General features: G+C 34.6%; 1 protein-coding gene across 1 annotated transcript in view; it reads right to left on the bottom strand.

The window, feature by feature from the left end:
* Window positions 1-24,769, bottom strand: part of MSRB3 (methionine sulfoxide reductase B3) — a 160,975-nt gene that overhangs the window by 107,695 nt on the left and 28,511 nt on the right. Inside the window, exons 2-5 of the mRNA XM_007447385.1 lie at window positions 22,713-22,876; window positions 21,079-21,205; window positions 2,944-3,052; window positions 1,246-1,323 (exon numbers count right to left, since the gene is read on the bottom strand). Coding sequence (XP_007447447.1) covers window positions 1,246-1,323; window positions 2,944-3,052; window positions 21,079-21,154 — 263 coding nt within the window. The 5' untranslated portion in view covers window positions 21,155-21,205; window positions 22,713-22,876. The remainder of the gene's footprint in view (window positions 1-1,245; window positions 1,324-2,943; window positions 3,053-21,078; window positions 21,206-22,712; window positions 22,877-24,769) is intronic.

Below are 24,769 nucleotides of genomic sequence, written 5' to 3'. Positions count from 1 at the left end.
AGGGAAAGAAATGAAGAATCTTAAACAAAAAGCAAAGGAGATGTGGCCAATTTTTACCATTTGGGATATTAACAAGTTTAACATGGCTCAGCAACTATCTTAAGTGTTATATCAACTATTATGACACAAACTAAAGGTGTTGAAATATAAAGACGTGTGTTTTCTGAGAGGAAATGGGTGACAATTTGAAGGGCTGGTTTTTTTAACAGAAGGAATAAATATGTAAGAATTCAGAACAGATTCTCAACCAACACTAATGTGCAATAAGGTTTATGCAAGTTAAGAAAGGTTTTAAACTTTAAAAAATTTTTTTTCAAGGAAACTACTGTTTCCTGTTATTTCTGGGAAATCTGTAAATGCTAGTGTTTTCAAAAGGAAACATTTGTGGAGAGATGTTAAGTATGTTTTACTTGCTACACATATCAGATTCTTGTTTGTTCATTTCCCCTAAGAAGTCTGTAATTCTGTTTTAAATAAATGACATTTACTCTCAATTAAGGTTTCTTTCTTTTTATTCCCCCAAATCAGCATCCCTATGGGAAGTACAGGGCTTCTAGGATTTTCTCCACCTACATAAATAAATTTTTAGTAAAGAGCTTTCTTTCTTGAATAAGATCCGTAATCTCCAGAATACACTGTCTGAATTAACTATTCTGTTGAAAAAGTCTATGTACTGGCCTGTTTTATAGTAAACTATTGGGATCTTTAAAATAAAGATTCTGGACTAATGCAAAACTCAGAGTATGTAATTTACTTAAATATGTATAAATATCTATAATTTCCCATTTCATTTTCAATACAGCTATTGCCCTTCATTGCAGAAGTATGAATAATCAACTTGGTTGATACTATTCAATCTGAAAGATGCACACAGAGAACTTCCATCATGGTCAAATAAATAAATTTAGGGCCATCACTTGATGACAGAAAAATCAATAAATACATAGACATTTCTACGTTCACCAAAATCTCATTTATAGCTCTGCTAAGCACCATGGTTACTAAGATGAACAAGTTAACGTTAGGTATTTTAAAGATCCAAACAATGAGAAATCAGCCAGTCTACCAAACTGGCAGTTTATCATGAAAGTCAATAATTACTTATGTTTTGTGGGGGGCCGGGGGGGAATAGAAAAATTAGAAAAAAGAAAATTTAGTAATGGAACGATTCTAATGTGAACAGACAATACCAAGTTTGTTGCCATCTGTGATTTGTCCATATCCATAGGTTTTTAACATACTTACTTGAACAATGGAGTTCCACAAACAACACATTTATATATTCCAGGATCTTTGTGATGTGTATATTCTCCTTCGAAGGCACTGACACACAATAAACAGAGCATAAAAAAATTTAATTAAACAAGTTAGCATTATTTCTTATAGAACTTATTTGCTTAAAATACATTTTTCTAAGAAAACTTTCAAGGGCTTTTTGTCCTAAAATGAGAACAGACCAAACATATGGAAATCTGAACATTACTAATACATTTCAAATCTGTATAATAAAATGTGCATATAACAACTCCAAACTAGTGTGGGTTAAATTTTTTAAAAAATCAGGCCATCTAGTTATGTAATGCTTAGAAAACTTTTTTCCTATTTAAAAAAAAAAAAAGCCTGTAGTTCAGATTCACAGAAAAAAACATTATTACATAAGATTTCTGCTACTCTACAGTGTCCAAGAGTATATACGAGAAAATGCAGAAGGGTCCAACACTTCCAGTGGAAGGAGTCTTATTTTTTGGTTTGAAAAGGAATATTGCAGCTTTAAGGGAATATTTTTCTAAGTTAACAATCTTAAAGGCTAGGAGGTCATTCAGCTAACACAAATCAGCTGTGCTAGCCCAACAAAAAGTCTGTGCTCTGCAGCTTGTTTTTATTATCCTTTCACCCTCTTTATGAGGTCCAATTTTTTTATAAACAGAATTTTTAAGAATGACCTAATCTCTAGTTGTTTGTGTGCATTAAATCATTTTGCTAGTCATGTACACAACAGGACGGGTAGATGACTTGGACCAAGACCGAAGTCCATCGCTAACTCATTGTGCAATAAAGGTGTACGTTGTCAGAGATTCAGCATTTGGTAAATTCAGTAAATAGTATATACTGTGACAGGAAGACAGTGTTGCCTATTAACAAAGACCCCACGTGTGGTAAAGAGCTCTTTCAGTTCATGAATGAAAACAAGAAGTTACATCATTAATAAATTTGGATCAGAGGTAAGTTACAGCCTTATGCCAAGCTCCATGGTATAAATTAGACAACAAAATGGTTGGACTTTGGCAAGTTACCTTTGAGCTGGAATCAGCTGAGAGAGACTTTATTCACTAAAAACAGTCTTGGAAGTGAACAAACTCTTTTTTCAGGACTTAGGGCAAACTTCCAAGGACCAAAGCCATGTGAGGGCAGTTATTGAAAATTTTTGACATTCCAACCACAAATGAGCCAATAAATACTTTCTCCACATGTGCTTCAAAAAGAAATTGGAGTGGGGTAGAAAGGAACTAAATTATGCTACCTTCTTTTTGCAGCCAAAACGTCTATACTTACAATGGCCACCTTCAAATTTTCAGTATCCTGGCAAAGTGCCATGTCCCTCATGGTTTTGCTTACTCTGATGTCTTCCCAAAAAATGTACCTAAATCGCTATTACTTCCACACATTTTGTAGTAAACTAGAAACAGGCCCTTAACAAAAGCCTTGTGACTTTACAAAAGATAGTGTTCATTAAATGGGGGAAAGAATAAATAAAACTTAGTCTTAATCTAAGCAATACCATTTTCAACCTTTTCAAGGATACTAATTTGTAGACTTTAGCAAATAAGTATAGAATCCTTTAAATTAAGTGGCAAGGAAGAGGATTCAAAGGTGGGGCGGGGGGATAAGGAGGATGAAGAAAACTAGCTCTTGCTTAATGGCGTTTTCATAAGCTTGCCTTACCTTTCGGTCCCTTTCTCCTGAGTGACATGGTACTGCTGGGGTGTCAGCCGCTTCCTCAGTTCCTGCTGGGAAAAGACCACCTTACAGCTCTTTTTATCCCTACATGACCCTGGAAAGAGAGAGGATGTGGGAGAAGGAGGACTTTTAGCTTGAATCCTAAATAATTGCTCTGGCTGGCCGTCACAGCACAGCTTCTGCAGTCACTTGTCAATGACCAGGCCAGTCCCTAACACACTAGACAAACTTACCTGAACTGCAGCTGGCTATTTCTCTCAGTTTAAAAAGAATGGTACTCAAGATTCAGGTGATTCCACTGGAGCACTGACAATGTGCTATAGCCAAAGCTGCTGGCATGCAACAGTAAAAACCCATTGAACATTCACAAGGTGGGAATACATCCTTTACATCTCCCAGTACCTTGAATTTCTTTTTTTTCAAATGAATTCAAAAAACATAACTCTATTTATAAGCATTTATGCTGTATATATAAGAGGATGGGCATATTATATTAAACAATAACTCTCCATTCGTTTAGTAGAATAGCCTGAAACCTTCCTCATTCAATTTCCAACCTGGGTGATTTAAATACTATCCTATTTGTTTATTGAACCCTAAAGATGTATCTTTCCACAGCTAGGAATTCTCTGTGATTCTGTCAGAGGCTTCACTAGGTTCTGAAGAGTCCTTAAAAACAAATATCTCTTGCAAGACTGTATCTTACCACGCTTAAACGGGCAGCAAGAAACATTTAACAGACTGCAGGAGAAGGCATTTACACTAATGCAGATTCAAGAAGTTCCAAAGAAAGAGAAAAATAGGGAGGGAGGAAAGACAAAGAAAAGCAAAAGTGAATGTGATTTTATTTAGAGACCTATATTTTTCTTTTTATAAAGTATACTTAGAAAGACTTCACTGGCTAAATATATTTGAATGGTAAAATAATTTTAATTAGATTCTAATAACAATGTTAGCTTTTATTTCAACTTACACAGACCGCAATAAAATGTCCAGACAATACCCGCTTATATGGGGTATTTTGTCTTACCTGAACAAATGACTGAAAAGAAATACAGTCGGCCCTCTGTATCCACAGGTTCCACATCTATGGATTCAACCAAACATGATGGAAAATATTCCCCCCCACACAAATTCCAGAAAGTTCCAAAAAGCAAACCTTGAATTTGCCATGCTAAGGCAACTATTTACATAGCATTTACATTGTGTTAGGTATTATAAGTAATCTAGAGATGATTTAAAGTATAAGGGAGGATGTACATAGGTTATATGTAAATACTATGCCATTTTATATAAGGGCCCTGAGCATCCTCAGATTTTGGTATCTGCAGGGGGTCAGGAACCAATCCCCCATGAGTACCACGGGATGATCAATAACTCCAGACACGGCAACCCTTACTCACTGCAGTAAAATTGCTTTTCTTTGCTTTTCCATCACAGTGAGAAAGAGGCACGCAGATGTCACCACATGCAAAAATTTCCTACCATGTTACGAAATTACTGAAAGAAAGCTTGCTTAGTTCCCCAAATATTAAACTCAATTTGTTTTGAAACATAAAAGAAATGTGATTTAGGAATAGAAATGCTTTCTACTTCTTTTACTTTCAAGGCACCTAATGTCACAGTATACGAGATCACTGAAATTAAAACAGGAGAAACTTAACTAACCACTGACTCTGATTGTGGGATTGAAGAAGGATATCAGCTTCCAGAATCAGGGCCACCAAGATAGAGTGGTTGATTCTCTATAAGAAAACATGGAGGCAGCAAAAGAGCAAACCAGAGCCGAACAGCAAAACACACCTTTGAGTAGGCCTGTGGGTTGTCAAATAGCGCCTCTTCTGACCTTCCACAAAGAATGTTGGCCCTGCTCTGGCCTGAAAAGATCCACAGGAACAGCTGGCAAATCACACTAATGGCATGTTGGTCTCTCATCTCACTGAACCCCGTATTACACTAGGCTTTATGCAAATACCTACTACTTACACTTTTAATATTTTCTAAGAGATAGAAATGTTTCCCTGAGAAATGTTTGTCCTGTCAGAACAAGCCTCTCCACAACTTGAATGCAGAACTGGCTGTGATAGGTGAGTTTCTGCTCAATTTGCTATAGATGTCTTAAAAAGTAACTTTTTGTTTTTATTGCTTTATATGTTGAAAGGGTTGTATCTTCGTGGATTTTATCCCCCCAAATTCATTAATTGCAAATCTAACATGACAGAATAACTTGGTTAAAATTCTTCTTTCCAATGGCATAGATAATTAAAATCTATACAATTAGAATTAAACAATTCTGTCTAAAATATTTTTGTTAATATATGTTCATTCATACAAAAAGGCCAATTGTGTTCCCAAAGTCGAGAGAACTAAGCTACCCATCTGTATGTCATTTAGTACAAGAGAAGCAACTGCAGGTTTAAATTACATGGTATTGGATTGCAATTTCCTAACATTGGATGCTTTTCTGCTTTTTTACCTTGAGTCATTTACTAAGGAGTGTTCATAAAAAGTAGCTTAAAGCACAGATGCTTGCAAATCGTTTAGGCAAAGATGTCTCTCTCTTTTTCATTCTCCCTCTCTCAAAAATCTCTCTTTTCTGAAGAAAAAGAATAAAACTGTTGGTCAGTATTGACGAACCATGTCAAGGATTTGTACAAGGAAAAAAGGTAAAATTGAAAACATCTGATTGAAGTAAATAAGACAAACATAAAAGCTTCACTGGTGAATGAAGGGTATTGAAAAAACTTTATTTCATAGATTAGAAATTACTTTTGATCTAAACATTCTTAAAAACAGATTGTTTTCTACTATGAACCATCTCATTAGCTGTGCTACAGAGACCTCGTTTTAATGGCAAGCTTTGAAAGAGTGCTGCTGTACTCTTTTGTTAGTCTCCGTCTTATTTGTAAGGGGGATAAAGATTTCATCCCAGCTTTCTTTGTTTGTCTTTCAAGAACCACTAAAGCAGTATTCACACAAATTTTGTAGGAATGTGCCCTATGTCATAGCCTACAAATTATTTGGTTTTGGTGCACTTAAAGGTCATCTTCCAAATTAGCAAAATTTTCCTACATCCTGGCTTTTCAACCTTAAATATAAATATTGTTTCCTAACTGTAAGTGAGGTTTGTTCTTTAAGAAATGCTAGTGTTTATTTAAAGTTGTCAAACTTTGTACATTTTAATTCTTTGGTCATACTATGTTCTCAAAATAATTAGGCTTTTAAAGTGTACCTAATAGCAAAAGGAAGTATATGTGGACTAGAAACAACCATTGTGATTTAACACTAAACAATGAAACGTTAGTCAGATTTTAATAAATTTCTTGCCACATAGTTTAATAATAATATACTTCCTGGACAATTGAAAGCTGTACTATTACATTAGCTCTCCTAGCATCATAACCAAAAACTGGCATATATAAACACAGAAAGGCTTCACTTTTGTCTCTAATTTCCCTTTTCCCTATCAGACTCACTTTTCTAAAGTCATGTGGTGCCACTGTTAATTTCAAAGAAATCATTTCATTTTGAAATTCTAGAATAATTCATTGGATGGTTTCCCTTTACTATCTTCACTTAGGTACTGTAATTTTCTTATTACACAGGGTAATTTAACATTAGTATTATATGACATCTGTTCAATGACCCCTAAATTGGCTTAGAAGTATGTTAGGGAAAGATTTTTTTCCTTTATTTAAATGGTTAATAGAGTACTTCGAAGCCACAAGTGAGCCTATGTGTATATACACGCAACACAAAGCATATTTGAGAGGGTAATGTTGCCACTTTGGTACCTAATCATAACACCATTCCATACAGAGTAACTTTGGTATATATCAGACCCACCTTGAACCCTATCCAAGGGCATTTATTTGCTAAAATATGCCCAAAGTCTCTTTTTATATCAAAGCTTGTTCCATATTGTTGCCTCAAAGCCAGTATTGTCTTGAATTGGAGTTCACTTTCTGCCTTGCCTGCTTCCTAGTCACGTGACCTTAGACAAATGGGTCTCTCTATGTGCTACCATCCTCAGAGGTCTGCTATAAGGATCATAGCAATTAGCACTTAACAAACACTGTCTAAACAAATGCAGTATTATATTACCATTTTGATTACAGTGAATTCTGAAGTTAAAACTGTATTTTAAAAGGTAACCAGATCAGGTATTTCAGTGTGCTGCAATATTTTATTGGTAATTATTTTTCCATAGTAATTCCCTTAGAACAGTATTTTCCTCACAAGTTATCTTTAAAAATGATTAAAATGACAATTGAAAGAAGAGAAGAAAATTAAAATTTGAGTGCCTACTATGTGCCAGGCACATTTCTAGGCACTTTCACATATCTACATTTAATCCTCTCAATAATTCTAGGAGGTAAATGTCACACCCATTTTACAGATACAGAAACTGAGGCTCAGAGAGGTTATAACATAACTTACTAAGGACAAACAGCAAATAGATATACTGACTCAAATCCCAGGCTATCTGACCGCAATGCCCATGGAAAAATTATGCTACAAATTTCTTCTTTCTTCTTAAATTATGCAATAACTTTCAGCTTGAAAACTATCACTAACAACTTAAGATAATAAGAGAGAAAAGTAATAATCACTACAGTACATCCAGAAAAGTAAAAACATTTGTCTATTAGCCAATGTCTGTATTCTCTGTGTTCATTCCTTCAGCATAGGGTCAGTGACGAGGTTCAAACGGGATTCTCACAAAGTATATAAAACGTTGAAAGGCTTTTTAAAGTCCTGTTTAGAAGTAAATCAAATCTGTTAACTAAATCTTAGAGCACTTTTAAGTCATAAATCTTATATTTCAGTGCGAAAAATCAAAACAAAACAAAATCCAAAGATCCCATAACTTTAATTTTGGTCCTAGGATCAGAAAAAATGAAACTATTAAGTATCTTCCCAAAATAATAAGTGAATAAGAGATAAGACTATCTTGTTTTGCTTTGAATTAACTAGGTTAAAACAGTAAAGTTCATGTTGAAATATCTTACTACTATATTTAAAAATGGTGTATTTTAATTTTCACTATAAATTATAATTTTCCGTTGGTTATTAGTCTGTCATACTGGGAAATTAAAGAAACTTTTATCCCAGATGTCATAGTGTTAGGAATTTCTAAATAGGTGGGCATTTATAAAAACAAAATCTAGTCCATTTTTATAATAGAATATAAAATTATATGCCATGAACCATTTTTCTCTTGTGTTTTGTTTGTTTTGCACTCTAGTAATTTAATAAAGGCTTTAAGAAAAAAATGCAAAGCACAAGAAAGAAAAGCTCCATTCTTGTAGAAGCATGCTCAATTTTTCTGATTTTTTCTCTCAACGTAGACCTATACAGGAAAAACATTCCTGAGATTAACATACAATCTAAGATGCCATGCCACTCTGGCTTCAGTCCTCTGGTTTCCATGCAACTAGGGCTGTAGGACTTTCTTTGAGGACCACTGATCTGACATTTTTCTTACTGGTTTTTTAAGTCATCAAAAATGTTGAGTGTTCACAGAGTGCCAGGCACTGTGCTAAAAAATACTCATTCATTCATTCAATAATTACTTACTGAGCACCTACTATATGCTGGCATTATTCTAAGTACTTAAGATATATCTGTGAACAAAATAAAGATCCTACTTTCATGGAGCTCCCATTCCAGCAGGGGTAGGGGAAGACAGATAAAACACAATGAAAATAAGTAAGAAAACTATATAGCCTCTTAGAAGGTGATAAGTGTACAGGATGGGAAAAAAGCAAAACTGAGCAGGGCAAAAAGACTGGGAGTGCTAGAAGTAAGGGCTGTAACCTTAAATAGAGTGGTCAAGGTAAGACTGAGGGAGGTGACTTTTGAGCACCGCCCTGCCTTAAGGAGGAGAGGAAGTTGACTATGCTGCTATCAGAAAGGAGAGCTTTCTGAACACCCAGTGCAAATGGCCAATGCAAGAGATGAATACACTGAAAAGTTCATACTCCAGTGGTAGAGATGGAGACAAGTAATTGCAACGCAAGTACTAAAACCTGAATATGAATGGAGTAGGTAAACAACAAAAAAAGAATATGCTTTTACATCTGGAAATTTACAATTGCATATCTTAGTACAGACATTGTCTGACATTACCTTCCTTTCTTCCAAGTGAAATCCTTTAAGCCAAGTGGTATACTCAAAATAGCTCTCAGAGAGTACTTGGCTGAACGTTGAACACAGAATTAGACACGCGGTCTCTGCTAATTTGCTCTATGTATTTAATGTCATCCATTTCAGACTACAGAACATCATTCCCAACCTGGAGCCATGTGTAAGATACTCAACAGACATTCTTTGGTGATGAATTTTTGATAGGCCTAGAGAGCAAAATCCTTTGGCCAAACAATGTTTTTACCCTTCGGAGACAGTTCAATAACTTTCCACTTCAGGTGGTAGCAGGGAACATCCATAACTAAAGAAAGTATAAAATTAGTACCTCAACTCAGTTTCCATTTTTTAAAAACATTCTTGATTTTTACATTTAGGTTCAGTTTAATTTCATCTGTCCTCTAAGTCCTAAATATAACACAAAGGAAAACAAAAAACAAAAACTCTAGATCTTAAGAATCAGAAAGCAGACAATTGTTTCTTTTTAAGGTAAGGATTTGTTTTCCTTTCTATATGAGAAAAATCATATCTTTATTTCTCATAGTAATAATCACATTTAATGCCTTCTTGCTGTTTTTCTATTACTTCATATAAGACAGTTCCACAGAGCAGTTTCAGTTATATTCTACTGATGCATGCACAGAGTTCTAATTAACATTAATGGACGTATAAGCATGCCACGGCAACACACCATTTTAAACTCCTTGAATTAAACAAGACCATATGGTTTAGTGGTGCATAGTTGAATGATAAAATTGGCCTTCTGGTTTCCATACTGAAGGTTTGAATAGATAAACTAAGAAAATATTTTCAAGGAAGTTTTCCTTCCAAGTCTACATATCCTGATAAATTCACCCCTACTCTGATCTTCCATCTGAATATCCTTAGTACTAGTGTATTTACCCTGCAGGGTACTATTTACATGAGCTAATATAATATATTGCAATTATTCTCAAATGTCGTCAGTTGTTTCTGCTTTATTTTCCCAGATTATAAATTCTTTGAAGACATAAACTTTTGAGCCTAATATTAATTCATACCTTCTACAACTATTTATTAAACATCTACAGTGAATTAAGAACTGTGATGTGTACTGGAAAGTTAAAAATGAATAAGTCAAGGTTTCTGCCTTAAGGGAGCACATACTGTAGCAGAAAAGATAAGAAAAACAATCAATACAATGTGCAGTCTTATAGTAAAAATATATGCAAAGTTTTGTGTAAAGAGAGTTAACAAAGAAGACATTAACACTCTTAAACTTTGCCCACCTACATTGACTAGGTCCAATTATAATTGGGATATGGAAAACTCACATTATTTGCAGAAGCAGCATCTACAGGGTCACAGGGCCAGAGAAGATTCAAATAGGGAAGAGAACTCCATCCAGACAAGCTGATAGATGTAGTGTGGTCAAATATGTACAATGTCAAGGTGGTAATCAAAGAGTCTTTCATGTAAGTGGGATTAGCTAATTTAACAAAGCAAAATAGCCAAGATAAAATGTAGATTCTGATTTGGAAGAGGGAAAATTGGGCAGCTGAGAAATAAGGCAGTTTTAAAATTAAAGGGGAAATATGCCAATGTTTTCTCACTGTAAGTCAATGGGAGTAAATGTATTTGCCACAGTATCTAAAGCCTATTAATATGATTTTAAATTCTAGCCTTTGATATTAAGTAATCTGTAAGGCTGCATGATTTTCTTGAGAGGTGACAACAGAGAGCTTTACCACTACATTCATCCGATGATACACTCATCTGAATGAACTCTGTAAGACAGAAACCACATTTTGCATTTCTTTTACTTGTGGGTTACAAATGTTTAATTGTTGAATACATGCGTGATAGTCATTTTATCAGCATTCTCTAAGGGTAGCAAATAAAACTAAAGAGTGCTCATCAGTACTTCAAAATGTAATGCAAATACAAGAGCAGTGACTTTTGTATTAATGTGGACCATAAAGACGAGAGTTTAGGGAAATATTTAAAACATGTCTTGATCCAAAAAGCATTTTCTTACTTGCAAAGCATATGAGTAAAAAGAGAAGTTTTAAAGGCACTGCCATCATCAAGTGACAACAGTGGAAGAGAAAGTTACTTAACTTCAAGTCTATCTGATTGCATGTGAAATGTCTGACGAAGTTAGAGTTCCCCTGTTTTTAATTTTTTTTCCAGTATGGGTCTTCACTAGAACATCATAGCCAGTACAGAAAAAAAAATTTTAAAACAGACAGGCTCATTTCCATTCTACATTTCACATGCAATCAAAAAGACTTGCAAAAAATAGTTCTCTCTCCCATCCTCCCTCACCGCCTTGGGAGCACAGACTGAGGAGATGAGAGGTAACCACCCACAAAAAGGAAGGAAAGGAGCCCCCTCTTAGATTACCATGCAGAATTTTATTTCCATGTAGCATCAAGTATGCTTTTGTTAGAAAGAAAATAACAAATCTTATGTTGTCTAAGAGCTCAGCTTTGTAAATTTCTAAAATTACATTATCACCCAAATCCAATTTAAAATCTAAATTAACTAAGCTTGATGGGCAGAAAATATGTCTGCAATTGCCACTCAGTGGACAGCTAAATCTGAGTCTAGCTATACATTCCAGAAAATCTAAGAGATTCTGGAGAAAAAAAAAATTCAAAAAATTTACAGTTTTCTATATCAGCCAGATAACTAAAGAAAAGGCATAAGACTTCTGAATTATTCAATGTATACTTGAGGGACTGGGGGATAATTTCGGTCATCTTTGCATCCCCAGCACGTCACACTGTGCCCTAAGAAGAGTAAGCCCTAAATAAGTGTATGTTGTATTTAAATATTTATTCAACTCTCCATTTTAATTATTACTATTTAAATTTTCTTCCTAAAAGATGTTTTCTAAATGATGGCTCTGGCTATGTTTCTTAGAATTTCGTTTAAAAACTGCAACAGTAATATTTGCTTAATAAACCAGTGAAATTTTAAAAAATAAATGATGGATTAAATTTTTTTCTTTATTACTACTCTGAATCCTTTATTACCTCTCGAGAGTTCCACTTTCAAATATTTTATTATGACTAGTGTTCCATTAATTCTTTGGATTTAAGACTATGAGATTACCTAATCCAGCATTCCCCAAAACATATCTTGTGAAACACTGGCTCTGAAAAAAATGTTCACAAGTAGTTCCTCTTGAGGGGTGAGGAGAAGTTTCTATAGTCAAACCAGATCAGGAAAATCTAGGTTACATGGGTTTCCTAATGAAGGCTTCTTACAGACTTTCTTATGCTGATGTGCATTATTGAACATGTGGTATTTTGACGCACCATTATTTTATGCTCCACCAGAAAAGTAAAAAAGAGTTGTCAATCAAACCATGACACAATACTTTCTTATCAAAATAATTTTTAAGCTGCATCCTCATTACCAAGATGATGAAATGTAAAAACAGCTCATCTTAGAATTTATAAAACATGGTAGTATGCAAAGTTTCTCCATTTGATGATGGGATCAGTTTTACAGGGTATTAGTAGAATGAGTGTTCATAATTTGGGAACTGATGATCTTCTAGTCCAAAGCCCTCATGAGGAAACCAAAGAAACTCAAAGAAGTTATGTGACCTGGTCACACACCTGGTTAATGAGAGCAAGCTCCTCATTTGCAGCTTTCCTCATTTAATTCTCTCATTCAATATATTTCTCTCTTGAACCAATGCTTTGTTTTACATTAACATGCCCATCTTTCACTAACCCATGTGCCCACAGCCTGTTCCCACCCCTACGCCACCATCCTCCCCTCCTACTACCTCCTGTTAATTATAATTACATCTACGCGTTCCTTCAATATCCTCCAGGAGAATTGTCATTACTTCAAATCCTAATCCAAGAAGCTAGTCAGCCATTCTGGGCAGAAAGAAGCACGACGCTTCTTACTTCTTCTACTCCTTCCTCCAGCAGTAAAGCAAAGGAGGAAATGTGTAAATAGAATCATAAAAACACGAAGTATGTAACTCCCTTCATTCTATAGATAACAAAATTTGGACCCAGAGTGGCCATCTTTCTCAGAATGTGCATTCCTTAAGAACAGAGATCACGTTATTTACTACGTAGCATTATTCTGATACAGAAGATGCTGCTACTTGCTCATCACCATTCATTCATTCAACAAATACTTATTGAACACCTATTATGTGATAGACATAATTCTAGTTGCTAAGACGGAGTAGTCAACTAAACAGACAAAAAAATCTCTACCTTTCTGTAGCTCACTTTGCAGGAACCAAGGGTTTTCCTGTAATAGAAATAGATTTTGATGATCAAACCTATCAGCATTCCCAGACTTATTTGATGTTCCACCCCTGACTTTTTATATTTTTCCAGTTTATTCTCCCTTACAGCCAGGGATTAAAGTTGCACAGAATAAATTTCTGGGAAATGTCAGATAATGTTAACACTTGAGGGTAATATCTAACTGTGAACAATTTGACAAGAGTGTATTTCATTCTAAGTTTACAGATGAGGAATAGGAATAAAAGGTACAAAACAGATTCTGGGGCCAGAAAGCAAGTTGGTGGTAAAAACAAACTAGTAAATGCAGATTATGCTTCCAGTCTCTTTCTTCATCAATACCAGTAACAGGACAGCAAGCTCTGAAACTTGCTGTGATGTTATTTAAAATTTGCACAAGAAATATTAAACATCAAAATGGAATATGCCACGAAGAGCATATTCTGTGAGCGAACATGCATTTCTGTAACAAAACAAAATCTTAAAAACTATAGCTATAGAATTTTAGATTATCTTTGCTTGCTTAAAATTTAAGTAATCTAGCGAGTTAGATCAGCAGTCCATTCTTCACTTGCAATTACGTGGTTGAATACAATAAATATATCTAGTGTTGAAGGAAATGCTTACCATAGTAGTAACTGAGTAAATTTAAATTCTATAAGTGTGTAGCTCTTAAAAATCACCTAAATAACTGATATCTTTGTCATCACATGGTGTGTGTGTGTGTGTGTGTGTGTATACATACACATACACACACACACACACACACACACACACGTATTTTGGCTGTGCACACAGCATGCAGGATCTTAGTTTTCCGACCAGGGATTGAACCTGCACCCCCTACAGTGGAAGCATGGAGTCTTAACCACTGGACCCCCAGGGAAGTCCCCATGGTATATTTTTATAACATGCATTTTTAAGTGACTAATACAAGTGCAAATATACTAAATGTAAAAAAGAGAGAGAAAAATGAGGTAATTAAAATAAATAAAATGGGGATTTTAAATTTTCAGATGGTTGATTTCAAATGCAAAGACACAAAAATAATTAGAGATAATTTGCCACTGAATCTCGGTAAAATCTATTCAAAGCATTTTAAATTAAAATATATCTAGCAAAAGCGGCCATAAGAAATTCAGTCTCTAAATAAAATGTTTGGGACGAAGCTATAAACTAGAAAAGACTGACAATGAATACTCATCAAGTATTTAGCCTCAATATTAGCGACTCTTTGTGAACTCTCATTCACGCTCCACTCCTTCATTAAACACGTGTTTGTTAAGAGCAAAAGATGGCTCGTTTTAATAAATCCTTCTATGATCTGTCAGGTAAATTACTGTGAACATGTTTAGATAAATAAACTTCTAATAATTCTACCTATATGATTCCCCAAAAGTGCATATTGTCTAGATAAACTAACTCTGTAGAATTATCATTTGTTTTCAGAACTGATCATATTTTATATTCTTTAGTTGTTAATTAGAGAATTTCTCAAACAAAATTAAAATTTATTTTTTGTTCATGTCCATTTTATCTCTGTTGCTACTAGATTTTGCTATGTATTTTATAATTATTAATGTATGTGAAGAATTTATTCTATATTTAAGAAAACATTAACGAAATCCACATTTAACAAACCATATGCCCAACACCTTATTCATACAGATGTATTTATCATTCTATAGCAATTTAGCCTTGTGCACAAACGATTTTAAAACTCATCTAATAATCATACGCTGTACAGCAACTTTACAGCATTAACTAATACTTTATTATATCATGGAGCTACTAAAACATTTTGTTTTAGAAAAGAATATAGCTGCATTAGAGTACTCATTAATCAACATTTTAAATATAATTTTTCTTAGCTTCCAAAAGTATTTTTATTCATGCAGAAAAGGATTCATGCTTAACAGTCAACATGTTAAACTCATAACATTTTCAAGATTCTATAAAAATTCAAAACATAGCAAAACAAAATGTGAAATTTTCTTTAATTCTTGGGTGGTCTGCTGAAGAAAATTTAGCTACATATAAAACTATAAATTACTGTTAAATCAGCTATTTGGATACAAGATAAGTTAATTTATGAAAACGTGTTTTAGTTTATAGAAAGTCTACACATGATAGACAATTTCTATGAGATGTCCAAGCACAAGGGAGTTGGAATCCTGTTGAAAATGGAAAAAGGTTTTGCACTCTACAAATAACTGTTTGAAAATCATATAAGCAGAAAAATTTGTGGTTGTAAATCCACGTGTTCTTAACTGAATATTCTTTACATACTTTTAAGTTTTCACAATGCACCTATGTTCTAATGATATCAATAACCTTTCATGCGGTGAAAGAATGTAAATCTAGTGCCATCTACTGGGAAAAGTAGATACCGTTCAATCAATTAATTGCAAATTATTTTGTGAATTAGGGGAGTTGAAATTTGAATGTCTATTGTTTTAACCATTTGTTTCTTAAAAAAAAAAAACTCCCCCAAAGCACTTTCAATATAAATAAATAAGTTAGGTAAGATGAACATGTAAGAATGGTGAAGTTGGAGAATAGAAGGCATTAAACTGAACACATGGGAGAGAATTTCATTGGTGATATCAATACAGAAATCGGAAATTATACATTCTGACCAGAGTTTTTATACTGTTTTGTGTTTAGAAGGCAGGCTCTGAATCTGTGGTCAAAGAGACCTCTCCTATGAGTATCAGAATATCTAATAAAAAATCTTGAAATTATATGAAAAATTGTATAGGTGCACATATGCATTTTCTGGAGGAGAAAAGCCATAACTTTTATCAAAAGAACCCACAAAAAAACATGGAAATGGTTCGTGTTTTCAGGACACAAAATGGTTAAAAATTAAAACTAATATAGAAAGCCAATCTATTCAGTAAGTGAACAACACACCAATGACTTCAATTTTTTTTTTAAGGTAAATACAATATCAGATGCTATTAATGAAATATTGCCAGCTCAAACTTGAATAGTAGTATTCCTTGTTTATGGATATTGCTCTGATGCTTATCTGTATTTCCTCTTTACAAATGCAGAACTTAAAGCAGAGCAAACAATATTAATTTGCTCCAGAGAAAAGCAATCAAAAGAACCAGAGTTCTTAGTTCTCATGGTAGGTGTAATATGTACTTATTCCCTTCCTCAAACAGTTTATCACCAAAACTCAAATTGTTTGAGAGAAAAAGTAAAAGCAAGTTTGGATAATATACTTTGAATCTGTGTTACCACTTTTTTTTTTTTTGCTGTTGTTGTTATTTGTTTAGCTACAATGTGATTTATTTATCCCTGAGAAATCTACCATATTGTATTAATGCAATAAAGTGAGAAAAGAGAAAGTTTTTTTACAATATATTCAAAAGGCAACCAAACTATGAACTTTAATTTAACCTCCTCATTAGATTTATTTGAGACCCAAAAGAGCCTCAAATAAATTTGTACTGTCTGTTATAGCTATCACTTCACCTACATGTAAACTTTCCAAATGTTTATTCATTCATTTAACAAATATTTATTAAGTGCCAGGCACTGTGCTAAGCTCTGGAGCCACAAGCCCCTGATTCTTAGAGGGCTGTACTTACACAGATGATAGTCTATGACTTGCAAACACCATTTGCAAAATTTCTGTCTTTAAGACTTCTAATTTCTGCATTGGAATATTATGACATAATATCTTTACAAGCTGCATAAACTGCCGTGTGGCTCTTCAATTCATGGAGACTGTTAAATATGCCACTAAAGTCAAGAGTAACAACCACATATTATGTGTATGATGTTAGAGAAAAGCACAATTTATCACTGTAATTAGTACTATTTAGACAAATACTCTCACTTGGCTGAAAGCTACCATGATATCTAGTCTAACCTACAATTAGACTTCATTTCTATCAAGCAGTGAAACTACGTATAAAATTGTGCTTCCTAATCCCTCCTAAGATAATGCTTCAGTCTTGATTTAGATGCAAGGAATTCTAATGTTCAAACATGGAAAATATTTCTGTCCTCCCACCACAACCAAGCAGATTTTTCTATAAATTCCCAGCCATTAATTAGTACTGAGTTTTAAGATTTGACTAACCCAAAGCCGAAGTAAAAACAATGACAGTTCATAAAATCACAGAATTTCAGAACTGAATAGATTATCTAATTTAAATTCCTCATTTGAAAAATAAAGAGACTGAGATCTGGAGAGGTTTACTGATACGTTCAAGGTCTCACAAGTTAATGACAAAGCTGTGGTTAGTTTTCTGACTCCTATTCCAGTGCTCTTTTTAATACGTAAAAGAAACTGCTATAGGAAATTAAGAAGAGCTCTGAGAGAAAAAAAAATTACCTTTAATTACAAACATGAGCAAACCATAACTCAGATGCACTTAATAAGCTCTAAATTGAAATTATGCCTTATTTAAAAATAAGAAGAACAGGAAGTCGAAGCTGAAAACTGATAGGTCAGCCTTCTGGAATATGGCCTTCATATAGGTCAATCCAGTTATAACCAACTTTAAGAGCCTGTTCCAATTATTTTTCAGTTCTGGAATTATTTCATATTGAATAAAAACTAAAATTAGTAGGGTACTGGCTAGGGAGCAGAAATCTTTTTGATTTACAGAGATTTTTGTTGCAATGGGTTTTGACCAGGGAACAGTAAATTAAAGCAAGACGTCAAACTTTTACCTTAATTTCCTATATCTCCAATTTTGACCTCTTCCCTTTCTACTTGTATAAAGTGAGAAAGACCAGAATTTCCATTTCCATTTCATTTTTGTTTTTCAAAATTTAAATAGTTTGTTTTCACATTATTGTTAAACTTAGCAATTTCTTCAACATATTTATATTTCTAAGAGTAAAATCCTGTCCGAGAAATGGATGGTAACAAAGATTTTGCTAACATCGAAGTTATAAAATACGTGGACACTGGAAGACTGAGTCTCATAACACTTTAAAAACTACCGGGTGCTTGAATGGCTAAGAAATTATGGAATACTATTCTAGTCAAATCATTTATCAAAATAAAATGGGTTTACAAGCCCTAAGTAAGAAAGACCGAGTCTCTCTGAGCTTCCATCAGTACTGGATAGGAAGAATAAAAGAAATGTGTTGTATGTTTATAGGACTTGAATCTGGTTCAGCAGGATGTATAAGTAAAATAAAGAGATCAAAACAACAGATTGAGATGGTTATTTCTCAAACATAAAGTGCATTTGTGGTTCCGATTGAAGTAAAAATAGTTAAATGAAAGATGGGACATATTTAAATGTTTTTAAAAGTCTATTGTACTAGAAAAATACAAAATATATATGTATGTATATTGATACAGATGTCTATAGTGAACTAGTGAACATTTATATATAGTGCTTACTACATGCCAGCCACTGTTCTAAGCGCTTTCCACATCCTAACCTATTTCATTCTCACAGCAACCCTTTCAGGTAAGTACTATTATTATCCCCATTTTACGAACAAGGAAGCCAAGGCACACAGCCAGTTAAGTGGCAAAGCCAGAATTCAGATCCAGTCAAATTCCAGAATTTGTGTGCTTAAGCATTGTACTATAATGGTTACTTCTTAAACATTACCAGCTTTGCTGAATTTATCTTTGAATCATTTGATATCAAAATTTAAAGACACATATTTTGATTAAACAATTTCATTATGAAACACTTTAATCCCACAGTTGTCATATAACGAGGGATACCATGTTAATTAATAAGTTTCTGTAAATACTTAGCCTTCTTGGTGTCAGGAACTATGCTAGTGCTCTCATATCTTGGGTTTGTTTTTTTTTTTCCAGTGGAAAACATGGTTATGTATCAGTTAAATAACTTTCATACTACAATTATTATATGTAGTATATAGTTATGGAAAAGTTCCACATGGCACAGGAACTACATTGGTTGATGCTCTCCCTCAAGCTTACATACAATTCAACAAATAAACCTTGTCAGTCCTACAACTTGAATTTCTCTCTTATCTATCCCCTTCTTTCCAAACCTACTGTAATGATCATTGTTAAGGCTCTCAGTACCTCATGAGTCCCTCCAGCCTCAAGCTCCTCCAACATACTCAATGGTGCCATGCAGGGGCATGGCGGGGTAGGGGAAGCGAAAGTGTCAGGAAGAGTGGTCGTGGACCCCATGCATTAAGCTTCATTGGCCTCTCAAGTCACCACAAATAGACAGAAAATCTTTTTTTTTTTTAAATAGCGCGTTTACTATTCAAGTACAGCTTCAAGACAAAAGCCTTATCCTTCTAATTAAGCCTTTTAATTAAGTTGCCATCTCCACCTTCTCATAGAAATATCTGGAACCAGCACTGAACCTTCCATCATACTAAATCAATAATCCTTATAGAATGCGAATCAAGTCATTTTACTCCCCCTTCCTCCCTTCCCCAAGATTTACATTTTTAAAAACACCATATAAGGCACTTCATGATTTGGCTACCTTCCTCACCTCTTCTACTTGCCCTCACCTCCCCAAGCTATAGCCATATTAAGTAACCTGCATTTCTCTGAACATACCTTTGCTCTTTCAGGTCTTCACGTTTTCCCCACACTACTTCATATATTAGAAATGTCCTTCCCTCTCCCTGGACATCTGGCTAACTCTTGCTCATAGTCTGAAATTCAACTCAAGCACTATATCCTCCATGAAGCCCTCCTTAAACTTCAGAGACCTTCCCTCCCTTCCAAAATCTCTTCCCCTAAGCAAAGAGCTAGAAGCATCCTCTGGATTCCCCTAAAATCCCAGGCATAAATACTTTTAGTCTAGTTTTATCACCATATGGTTCAATGGTCTTCACACAGTTCCATCTCCATCTTGTGCTTGTTAAAGAAATTGGCATGATCTTGTTTATCATTGTATCCTCACTGCTTCACACAATGTCTGGCACTCATAGTTAATATTCAATGAATATTTAATGAGTTGGAATTAAATTCTTTATACAGTATAGTAATAGAGATATGTATACTAAAAGAAAATATAAATAATATTGACAATAATGTTCACAGACTATATCTGGCCATAGTGATTTTCATAATAAAATTAAAATATTAAACATGAAATAAGCACATAATAAAATTTTGGACTTTTATGTCTCAGTTGTTTAAATGCTTAAACTCACATTTTTAAAAAGGGTGGTGGCTATAATTTAAGAACCAGTGAACACATGCTATATTAGTTCTCTTTATTTGGTCACTGTTAAATAGAACATGTTTTCTTTATAATAACTAACTTTATTACACTAAAGTTGCTTGTTTTAATTTTTTCTTTCTAAAGGAATGACCACATGTAGAATGAAAAGCATTTTCATTATCCTTTAACGAGATGAATGTCCTATTTTGTGTGATTTGGAGCAGTTTCTTATCAAGGCTGCCAGCCTCTTATGAACATTACGATTTTCAGATTGTAGTGTGCGTTAAAGAACAAGAAGATATCATGAAATATTAGTGACAATTATATACTGAGCAAGGAAACTGGACAATGTTTCCAGGGGTTGTAAGGTCTGTGGAAATGAATGTTACTCAAAGTAGAGTGGTGATTTATAACCAATTTCCGTCTTCAAATTAGGGCCCAAGTAAAAGAAAAACGAAATTCAGCAAAGCATTATGGTGTATCATTTCCTGCAGCAGAAACACTCCCCCACCCGGACCAGTGCCCTTACTAAGTATAGTACAAGAAGCAGCAACCTGAGGGAAGCCCACAGGCTCGCAGGGCTACTGGCTGGCTCTTTGTCACCAAATGCAGCAGGTTGAATGCAGACATCACTGTGATATCTTCACCAACAAAACGAGAGGCAAAGAACAGGGGCAAGAGCTGAGTAAGACAAAAAAAGAAAACAAAAACAAATTAAAACATCACAAATGTTAAACACATTCACTGCACAATTGATGGTTACGGTTTTATCTGGAACTGAACACACACACAGTGCTAATAAATTTCAAATGCCTATTTTTCATATGGTGGGCTTACTTTCAACCCAGGCTTATTTATATCTTATGAATAAAATACACACTATATAATAGCAGTGTAATCTGTGAACACATTTTGCAAGAGGTTGAGAAAAGAGACGAAGTTTAAAACAGTTGAAAGGAATTAACATTTACTGAGTTCCTAACAAGTGACAGGAACTGTCTAGGGCCAAATATAAATATATTATGTCATTTAATTCTTACAATAAAGCTAGAAGGTAGGTTTTATCACCCAATACATATGTGAGGAAGCCAAGGCTCAAAGGTCCAAGGGCACAAAGCAAATAGCCAGTGGAAAAAAAATTAGAAAACCTTGTTCTATCCAGCTACAAAGTCCCGCTCTCTCCTCATACCACGCTGCCTTCTTCCAGCAATTATTTGCAAATCTCCCTCCCTGGAGAAGACTGCAAAATACTGTTAAGATTAAGAGATTTCTTTTGTTAGAGTTTCATATTTAAAAAAAATAGAGTCAAATAACCTAAGGACAACTAGAAGGCTTCACTTTATAAATAGTGTTAAGTTTGAAGAAGGCATATCAACCATGAATTTTCATTTGATTTTATGATTTATAATTTCTAGATCAATTCTGTAAATAATGTTCACAATCTAGCCTTAAAAAGGGTAAAAATATTTTTTAAAGCTTTTGGAAATGAATCATTGGAAGTATCTCAAAACTGTGTGAATGTTAAACTTTAAAGAAAAGTTCAGCTAGGATTTTCTTTACAGTTTTGTACAATCTTTCAGTTGGCAAAGATTAACTTCTAATGAAGGTGGAAGATACTAAATTAACAGTAACTTCCAATATTTTATTTTAAATTAGCATTATAAGTGACCTTAACTACTAAATGTCCAAAAATGGATATAAAATTAACGTCTCGTTCATTTCCTGACCCTCATCCCTCACCCCACCCCCCAAAAATAAAAGTCTGTTCCTGGTCTCTTCTGACCTCCTCGTAGAACAAACACATAATAAACAGTAATATATTTTACCAAATCATTCTGGAGTATATCTGACACAAATCTGCTTGTATTAACATGCCTGAACTCTGATTTCTCCAAACTAAACTCACTACAAAACTAAAACATTTTTGTGTTACTAACTGGAGACAAAAGGGAGGAAGAGGGAAGGTAAGTATCACAATGCACAGCCTGAAAGAACCATTAAACATAAATAAACATGTCATTTTTCTCGAGTGACTGCAGAGCAGGGAAAAGAGAGCATTCCTTTGGAGCAGACTACTGACTAATAAAAGATCAAAGGTCTATACCTCACAACACTATAAATAAAAATGTATTTTTTTCCTTGTGACCTTCTCTGTGAGGAATAAAGTACGCACGGTAAATGTAATTACTTAGCAAAGCTGCAGCCTCATTGTGCTCCTGCAGCTGACTATAAAACGTCTTCCTATCCTGTTTCATCAACTGCTGTACCAGGCGGCCTGCGCGCCTACCGATGGCCACGGCCATCTGGCTTGTGTCAAAGCCAGCGCACAGGAAGAAAGGGAGTGATGTCACTCTGCAGGTCAGGCAAAGAACAAAGATGCATTCTACAATGAAAAGCTGAGGGCCTCAAATATCAGGGGGCCCTCCAGCATGATATGACGGAGTGATTTAATGTTCTGCTGGTTGCATTTATTTCTACCCAAATAGCCAGGGCTCCATCTAGTGGCAAATTAGTTTTGCCCAGTTTTCTTTAAAAGTGAACCCAGCTACATTAGCACCAACAAAGTAGAGTAACAATGTGATTACTTTTAGAGCTATCTAACCTTTTTTACACTGAAGAATGCAAAAGTACAATTTATCACAGTGCTCTCCATTGTCAAATCCTACAAAGCATGCATTTCACAGGTTAGGATTTGATATAACCCTAATTATTTTAATGTTTGCAAGGATAAATGAAAAAGTAGCTAATTTTGCAAAAATGCACATAAAGTGACATTACGTACACACTACCCTGAAAAAATGTAGCTGAGGTGGAAAGTGAAAAACAGTTCTAAAGAATGGATACATGCATCTGGATGCCTTGGTGAAATCAAACTCATAGTTATATTCCACAAAAGAATCATAGTTAATATGGCTCTAACATGTGACACCAGGAGCAACTGTTCTTTAGAACAGAAAAATGAATATTTTATGCTGAAACGATTTAATAAATTTAATTTTTTTTAACAAATTTTATTTTTAACTAATGTTCCTCCACTTAGTTTTTCTTTTTTTAAAAAAAATATTTATTTTTTTATTTTATTTTTGGCTGCATAGGGTCTTAGTTGCGGCTCGCGGGATCTTTGTTGAGGCATGCGGGATCTTTCGTTGTGGCGCACCAGCTCCAGGGCACATGGGCTCTGTAGCTGTGGCACGCAGGCTCTCTAGTTGAGGCGCACGAGCTCAACAGCTGTGGCACACGGGCTTAGTTGCCCCGCGGCATTGTAGGATCTTAGTTCCCTGACCAGGGACCGTACCTGCATCCCCTGCGTTGCAAGGCGGATTCTTTACCACTGGCCACCAGGGAAGTCCCCACTTAGTTTTTCTTAGTTTATGTTTTGCAATAAATGAAATCAAACACTGACAAACCAATCTAAAATGCAGAATACATTTAGATGAAAGATATATCACAATGGATGGGTGTGACCTATGAGATCAGACTACCTGAGTTTGAATCCTTGCCTGGCTCCTAAGAAGTTGTGTTACCTTGGAAAAGTTGCTTACCCTCTCAGTGCCTTAGCTTCCTCAACTCAAAAATAACAGTTAAATAAGTTAATTGGTAAAAAGTGCTTGAAATAGCTCCTGGCACATAGTATATGCTCACAAACATTAGCTCTTATTATTATTTAAATATACAAATATTTGCTTTATTTCAGAATTATATGAATCGGAAATTTCTAACAGTCCATTTATACCCAATCCTATTTAGGGTTAGCAGGCCATTCTGCAAACATAGAATCCTATTTAGGCCAGAAAACGTACTACTCTTGGTTTGATTTCCATGGTAGGATAAAGATCTCCTCAGGATAATAGTCGATGAAACCCTTGCCATATGGCAGGCGCCATTCTAAGCACTTCATATTTATTAGCTCTTTTAATCATCAGGAACTTATAAGGCACATATTATCATTTTCCCATTTTTAGATGTAGAGATTGAGGCATAGGGAGGTTACATAATCTACATAAAGATCTTAACGGCTGGTAAGCAGCAGAGCCCTTAAGTAACTGGACGGAAAGATTTAGCAGATTTGAACCCAAGCCATCTGTTATAGTTCCAGGGCCAGGGCTCTTGACCACTACACAATTGGCAATGAAAAGCCTGAGGTTGTTACCAATCCACTCTAGACACTCTGATTCTATGTTCTCCTAATAGACAATGTGGCTGATAGATTTAATCTTTCTGTCCCACCACATGCAGCTCCTCTTT

Source organism: Lipotes vexillifer, unplaced genomic scaffold (genome assembly GCF_000442215.2).
Source record: "Lipotes vexillifer unplaced genomic scaffold, Lipotes_vexillifer_v1.1 scaffold170, whole genome shotgun sequence".
Lineage (NCBI taxonomy): Eukaryota > Metazoa > Chordata > Mammalia > Artiodactyla > Lipotidae > Lipotes > Lipotes vexillifer.
Note: the sequence above shows the minus strand (reverse complement) of the source record. Positions and strands in the feature narration are given on the sequence as shown.